The sequence below is a fragment of the Nerophis ophidion genome, linkage group LG13, assembly GCF_033978795.1.
Source record: "Nerophis ophidion isolate RoL-2023_Sa linkage group LG13, RoL_Noph_v1.0, whole genome shotgun sequence".
Lineage (NCBI taxonomy): Eukaryota > Metazoa > Chordata > Actinopteri > Syngnathiformes > Syngnathidae > Nerophis > Nerophis ophidion.
In genome coordinates, this window is record NC_084623.1 from 46,394,757 (window position 1) to 46,402,796 (window position 8,040).

At 45.7% G+C, this 8,040-nt stretch overlaps 1 protein-coding gene across 1 annotated transcript; it reads left to right on the plus strand.

Moving 5' to 3' along the window:
* The first annotated feature begins 827 nt into the window (after positions 1-827).
* On the plus strand, positions 828-7,139 carry fzd9b (frizzled class receptor 9b). The gene has a single exon (XM_061919063.1). It carries the CDS (start codon positions 1,111-1,113, stop codon positions 2,869-2,871), a length of 1,761 nt encoding a protein of 586 aa, XP_061775047.1. The 5' UTR covers positions 828-1,110; the 3' UTR covers positions 2,872-7,139.
* Positions 7,140-8,040: the final 901 nt, after the last annotated feature.

Genomic DNA, 8,040 nt, shown 5'->3' on the forward strand with positions numbered 1-8,040 from the left:
ACGTGTATATGTGTGTACTTGTGTGTGAATGTGTTTGTTTGTGTTAGAGTGTGTGCGAGTGTGTGTGTGTGTTTGTGTATACGTGAATGTGTGTATGTGTGTGTAAGTGTAAGAGTGTGTGTGCATGTGTGTGTGTTTGTGTGTGTGTGTATACGTGAACGCGTGTATAAGTGTGTATGTGAATATGTACATGTATGTAAAAGTGTGTGTGTGTGTACATGTGTGTATGTGAGTGTGTTAGCGTGTGTGCATGTGTATGTGTGTATGTGCGTGTGTGCGTGTGTTTGCATGTGTGTGTGCGTGTGTGTGATTGCATGTGTGTGTGCGTGTGTGTGTGCGTGCGTACGTTTTGTGTCTGTTTGTGTGTGTTTGTGTATTAGTGTAAGTGTATGTGTGTGAAAGTGCGTGTGTGTACGTGTGTGTCTAAGTGTAAGTTTGTTTGCATGTGTGTGTGTGTGTTTGTGTGTGTGTGAGCGTGTATTAGTGAATGTGTATGTGCGTGTATTAGTGAACGTGTATGTATGTGAAGCGTGTGTGTGTGTGTGCGTGTGTGTGTGTGTGTGCGTGTATGTGTGTGCGCGCGCGTGCGCGCAACAGCGTGCTCTGCCATCTGCGCTATCATTTCCCGCCTGGAGTGCCTGTGCTGAAACGTGAGCCGCACTGAGCACCTCCCCTCTCCCCTCTCCCCTCTCCCCTCTCCCCTCTCCCCTCTCCCTTCTCCCCTCTCCCCTCTCCCTTCTCCCCTCTCCCCTCTCCCTTCTCCCTTCCTCCCCGCCTCTCCACCTCCTCCCGCCTCTCCTCCTCCTCCTTCTCCCCCAGCCACAAGCTGCGCTCCGCCGCTCTCGCAGCGTCAGTGTGCGGAGAGCCTGGAGGCGGCAACACAACCTCCCGGAGCTGGGTCCGCTTCTCCCGGCTTTCTCGACGGTCATGCGACGGACTTCCAGCGCGCAACTTTATTTGGATTACAACTTGTGTGTGTGTGTGTTTTTTAGTTGAATACTGAAGAGACTAAAGCCAGCATGGGGGACTAGCGAGGACCGAGCCTCTATTACCCCCTTCCAGCCATATTTGTATTTTTTATTTTTTTTTACGAATCCACTTTTTCCCTCCATGAAGAGCATGGATGGTTGTCCACTGCAGCTGGCGATATTCCTCTGGTGCCTGCTGGTGATTTCCGGCTCCGGCTTCGAGATCGGCTCCTACGAGCTGGAGCGAGGCAGACCGGCCAAGTGCGAGCCCATCTCCATCCCCATGTGCGAGGGCATCGGCTACAACCTGACCCGCATGCCCAACTTCATGAACCACGACGACCAGAAGGAGGCGGCCATCAAGCTGAACGAGTTCGCCCCGCTGGTGGCGTACGGCTGCGACGCGCACCTCCGCTTCTTCCTGTGCTCCCTCTACGCGCCCATGTGCACCGACAAGGTGTCCGCCTCCATCCCCGCCTGCCGGCCCATGTGCGAGCAGGCGCGGGAGAAGTGCGCCCCCATCATGAAGAAGTTCAGCTACACCTGGCCCGACTCGCTGGACTGCTCCAAGCTGCCCACCAGGAACGACCCCAACGCTCTGTGCATGGAGGCGCCGGAGAACGAGACCAGAACGGAGGGCAAGAAAGGTGAGGGCATGCTACCCGTCCCCCCTCGGCCGAGGCAGACGGGCACCGGCGGCGGCCGCTCGACCGGCGCCAGCGGATCATGCGAGAACCCGGACAAGTTCCAGTTCGTGGAGAAGAGTCAGTCCTGTGCGCCGCGCTGCTCCCCCGCCGTGGACGTGTTCTGGTCCAGGCGGGACAAGGACTTTGCCTTCATTTGGATGACGGTGTGGTCCATCCTGTGCTTCGTCTCCACCGCCTTCACCGTCCTCACCTTCCTCCTGGAGCCCCACCGTTTCCAGTACCCGGAGCGGCCCATCATCTTCCTCTCCATGTGCTACAACGTCTACTCCGTGGCCTTCGTCATCCGCTCGGTGGCCGGCGCCGAGAACATCGCCTGCGACCGGGAGCACGGCGAGCTCTACATCATCCAGGAGGGGCTGGAGTCCACGGGCTGCACCATCGTCTTCCTCGTCCTCTACTACTTCGGCATGGCCTCCTCCATCTGGTGGGTCATCCTCACCCTCACCTGGTTTCTGGCGGCGGGGAAGAAGTGGGGCCACGAGGCCATCGAAGCCCACAGCAACTACTTCCACATGGCCGCCTGGGGCGTCCCCGCGCTGAAGACCATCGTCATCCTGACCATGAGGAAGGTGGCCGGGGACGAGCTGACGGGGCTGTGCTACGTCGGCAGCATGGACTCGGGTGCGCTTACCGGCTTCGTCCTCATCCCCCTCTCCTGCTACCTGGTCATCGGCACGTCCTTCATCCTCACCGGCTTCGTGGCGCTCTTCCACATCCGCAAGGTCATGAAGACGGAGGGCACCAACACGGAGAAGCTGGAGAAGCTGATGGTGAAGATCGGCATCTACTCCATCCTCTACACCGTCCCCGCCACCTGCGTCATCGTCTGCTACTTCTACGAGAGGCTCAACATGGACTACTGGAAGCTGAGAGGCCTGCAGGCCACCTGCGGCGCCTTCAACGGCCACGGCGGCGACTGCTCCCTGCAGGAGTCCGTCCCCACCGTGGCCATCTTCATGCTGAAGATCTTCATGTCTCTGGTGGTGGGCATCACCAGCGGGGTGTGGGTGTGGAGTTCCAAGACCCTGCAGACCTGGCAGGGCCTGTGCAGCAGGAAGCTGACGGACAGGACTAGCGGCAGGAAGCCCTGCAGCGGGGTGAGCTGCAGCAGCACCCACTGCCACTACAAATCACCCGCAGTTGTTCTGCACGTGGCCAAGACAGACCCGCACGCAGACTGTCCCACTAATGTCTGACACCCGTGTGTGTGCGTGTGTGTGTGCGTGTGTGTGTGTCCCATACAAAAAGCTGCTAAAAAGACACACAAAGTACACTAACAGTATTCGGTGCATTGTTGTCCAAAATACCAGCGTTTGTTTTTATGTTTTTTTTCTCTCTACAGTAGTACCTCAACTTACATGCTTTAATTGGTTCCGGGACCGAGCTCTTAACTCAAAACACTTGTGTCTCAAATCGACGTCTCCCATTGAATTGAACCGAAAACCGTGCTTTTAGATAAGAGGTATTGTAGAATGCAGTACGGACAACTACAACAGTTTGATGAAGTACAGTCGTCCCTCGTCACATCGCACTTTGCATATATTATCATGGATTTAAAAAAAATATTATTGCATATGTTAAAGCAATTCTGGTCTGAAATTAGGCATTTTCAAGCATAAACATGGGAAAATTTACCGAATCCATACAGCAGCAGTATGAGCCAAGTGGTTAGAGCAGTGGTGTCAAACTCAAATACAGAGTGGGCCGAAATCTAAAACTGAACAAAGCTGCGGGCCAATGTTGAATAAATTAACCTTTTAATAGGGACCCAAACAAGTTTTGCATTGAACATTGAACAAGCGAGGCTTAAATAACTTTATAGTGACATGCATAATTGAGTTTCAAATAATAATAATAATCAAAAAATAATCAATGGCATAACAAATAAAATTTGAATACAAATTGAATACCTCTTTTCTATTTGCAACCTTCTGAGTTAAATATCAAAATATATTGTAGCGTCCTGAAAAAGTTAGTGTTGCAAGGGGTTCTGGGTATTTGTTCTGTCATGTCGATGTTATGTCACAGTGCAGGTGTTCTCCCGAAATGTGTTTGTCATTCTTGTTTGGTGTGAGTTCACAGTGTGGCGCATATTTATAACAGTGTTAAAGTCGTTTGTACGGCCACCCTCAGTGTGACCTGTATGGCTGTTGACCAAGTATGCCTTGCATTCACTTATGTGTGTGTAATAGCCGCGTATACTATGCAAGTGGGCCTGCAGGCTGTTTGTATGGAGGAAATGCGGACGTGACGACAGGTTGTAGAGAATGCTAAAGGCGGTGCCTTTAAGGCACGCCCTCAATATTGTTGGCCGGGTGGAAATCGGCAGAAAGCTTGCCCCGGGAGATTTTCGGGAGGGGCACTGAACTTCGGGAGGATTGGCAAGTGGGAGAATTTGCGGTATTACAGCGGCACCTCTGTGTAATAACGGCGGGCCAGTTGTAATGTTAATTTGATATTGCCTCAAGGGCCAAATTAATTTACACGGCGGGACAAATTTCACCACACCATGTGTGTGTGACAATCATTGGTATTTTAACTTTAACTTTGAGTAGGTGAGACCAATCAAAATACAAAAAAACGCTGTTTTGTCAGGTTGAGTTTGTGACGAACCCCAAGATGCAGAGAAGGCGGCAGGCATTGTGCAAGAAAACATACTTTAATGTCCAAAAATATAATAATGAAGAAGAAACACAAACCAGAAACTGGGAGGACAAACTGGAAACAGGGAATACGGATCCAGCAAACAGGGACTAAGAACAAACAAACTGGAACCAGGGAACAAAAAGAGCTACCGAATATAGCTTACCGCTACCGATACACTGTCATCGTCACGACCAGTCGGAACGATAAGTAGAAATAACAATAATCCAGCCCAGACTGGATGGGAAGGCATGTTCAAATAGCATCTGCCTGATTGACACCAGGTGTGGCCAGGTGCCAATCAGCCACATCTGAGGGGACACAGCACTCAGGGAGATAAACAGGAAACAGAACCAAAACAAGAGCGCTGACAGGAAATACTACACACACAGGAAAAACTAAAACAAAACCAAACTGTCAGGGTATAAACCTAACATCTTTTTTGCTATATTGTCTCTGCAACCTGGGGTCAGGCCAAGCCCACCCGATTAGAAAAAAGCTTCAATTTATATCACGTTGCTTCAGTTCAATATCCAATAATTGTACAATAACTAATGAACATCTATAAAATCCGGACTCATAGCTTTAAATACATAGTTTAAGCACGGTTGCCGCAAAAGAGCAAACATGAAAGCGGTGGTGTGTCCGGGAACAGAGTACATCATTCAGTATTGTGGCCACTAACTGGCTGGGCCCCTGGGCAGAATTACTATATTGGATTAAAAGAGTATAAAGATGACTGAAATGTGTTATTTCATGTCTCCAGGGCTCTTATGTGGAAAACATTTTTAGAAGGTGGTAAAAAAAAAAACTCTTACGCCTCTTGCTACCACAATAGGTGATTTATAAATATGAATTCCTATTTTTCCCACAACCATGTCCGGAACGAATTAACAGCGATAAACGGGGGACGACTGTCATTTAGAAATAATGTGCAGCCTCTACATGTACTTTGGAAAGCGAAATTCTACAATATCTCCTTCGAGCTGCTTCTCAGTCAAACACACCATCAGCAGCTTTTCCATATTCTTATGGATAAATGTCTGCCGTTTGGATATTTTTTTTTTTTTAAGATCCATGGCATGGTGCTATACTCATTCTCCTGCTGCAGACTCCCAGTGATACACCTGAGTTGCTGTGATGATTACTTTCTTTAATTCAGTGAGTACCATGCACTGTCCTTCACACTCACGTTCCTCCTTCCCCTGCTTGGAAAAACCAAAATCTCTTGCTCTAAGCCAGGTGTCACCAACGCGGTGCCCGCGGGCACCAGGTAGCCCGTAAGGACCAGATGAGTCACCCGCTGGCCTGTTCTAAAAATAGCTCAAATAGCAGCACTTACCAGTGAGCTGCCCCTATTTTTTAAATTTTATTTATTTACTAGCAAGCTGGTCTCGCTTTGCTCGACATTTTTAATTCTAAGAGAGACAAAACTCAAATAGAATTTGAAAATCCAAGAAAGTATTTTAAAGACTTGGTCTTCACTTGTTTAAATAAATTCATTTATTTTTTACTTTGCTTCTTGTAACTTTCAGAAAGACAATTTTAGAGAAAAAATAAGACCTTAAAAATGATTTTAGGATTTTTAAACACATATGCCTTTTTACCTTTTAAATTCCTTCCTCTTCTTTCCTGACCATTTAAATCAATGTTCAAGTATTTTTTTATTATTGTAAAGAACAATATATTTTAATTTAATTCTTCATTTTAGCTGCTATTTTTTCGTCGAAGAATATTTGTGAAATATTTCTTCAAACTTATTATGATTAAAATTAAAAAAAAATATTCTGGCAAATGTAGAAAATCTGTAGAATCAAATTTAAATCTTATCTCAAAGTCTTTTGAATTTCTTTAAAAAATTTTGTTCTGGAAAATCTAGAAGAATTAATGATTTATCTTTGTTAGAAATATAGCTTGGTCCAATTTGTTATATATTCTAACAAAGTGCAGATTGGATTTAAACCTATTTAAAACATGTCATCAAAATTCTAAAATTTATCTTAATCAGGAAAAATTACTAATGCTGTTCCATACATTCTTTTTTTTAAATTTTCAAAAAGATTTGAATTAGCTAGTTTTTCTCTTCATTTTTTCCTGTTGAATTTTGAATTTTAAAGAGTCGAAATTGAAGATAATCTATGTTTCAAAATGTTTATTTTTTTCATGTTTTTTCCTCTTTTAAACCGTTCAATTAAGTGTTTTTTTCATCATTTATTCTCTACAAAAAACCTTCCGTAAAAGGGAAAAAAAATGTACGACGGAATGAAATACCCATTTTTTTATATATATCTTGATTTATTTATTAAAGGTAAATTCAGCAAATTGGCTATTTCTGGCAATCTATTTAGGTGTGTATCAAACTGGTAGCCCTTCTCATTAATCAGTACCCAAGAAGTAGCTCTTGGTTTCAAAAAGGTTGGTGACCCCTGCTCTAAGCTGATTGTAGCGAGTAAGACCAGATGTTTTGTGTTCACTGTGGCATTTGATTGCGACTCCAATTTTTTGGCGTACAACTCAAAAATGAGCCAAAAGGCAGCTCTTATCTCAAAACACTCTTAAGTTGAGGTACCACTGTCATTCTTTTGTCAATATTTCTGCTCTGCACTGTAATGTTCTGTGCAGTTTGAAGCTACGGCGGGGAGGTTCATCCCCCCTCCCCCACCCTGAAAGCAGCACAATTGTACAAAATCTGTATAAATGTCTATTTATTGTAAATATATTTAATTTAAGTTCATTTTACGGGAGAAAAAGTGCCTTTTATAAGAACACCGGTGCATGTTTTATGATGTTATTTTGAATGACAATAAATTTGTACAACTCACGTTCAGCGCCGTTGTCATTTTGCAAGCCTCGTGTAATGAATGTTTGCTGAAAGACTGCGAGGACGAATATGTCACAAACTCTCTTAAATGCATCCCAGAGGCGTCCCCGAAGATAATCCTCAAAGAGACTGGCTGATGAAAAGGAGGGCGCGAGGGGGGGGGGGGCTAAGGCAAGAATGCGTCTTAAAATGCAGCGGGGGTGCACGTAATAATATGATTAATTAATAGCGGGTGTAATCACCGCTGCTGCTCTGCCTGAGAGAACACTTTGATGGTGCAGGATTTATCACAGGAACTTTTGCATGACTAAGTTCCTCCAGTTTGTTTTGCTGATTGTGCCGAATTGTGTCTGGCATTTCTATACCTAAAAAAAAAACAATGCACCTTTTATCCTGTCAGGGCCGCCCCCGCGTGGAAATAATCATGTGCCGATTGGAAGAAAAGCCTCGCTTTGCAGTGACTTTTATGACATAAATAGCAACCAGTGTGGTTCCTACAACTCTTGGTAATAACGTCGATTTGAGTGCCGTAAAAGAAGGGAAATAAATAGCTTTGGCGGAGAGTAACAGTGATTGTTTTGTGCGTGCGTGCGTGTTATTATGACACGCTGTTCTATGCACATGTTAGAATTCATTAACACGTAAAGTCGAAAAGCAGCAGTGTTGTGTGGAAGTGTGCCATGCCTGAGTTGGCAAGTCGGGGAGGCTCGGAGAGGGGGAAGCAGCCATTATCCTCCTTGTTGTGTTTTTATTACCAGGCCATGGCGGACTTTCCCAGCAGGCACAAGGCATGGAAACAACGTTGATTCTACATACAGTCGTGGTCAAAAGTTTACATACACTTGTGACTGTCTTGAGTTTCCAATCATTTCTATAACTCTTATTTTTTTTGTGTGATAGA

Coding starts and splice junctions, on each gene's coding strand:
- fzd9b (XM_061919063.1), top strand. CDS start 1,111: ATGAAGAGCATGGATGGTTGTCCACTGCAGCTGGCGATATTCCTCTGG.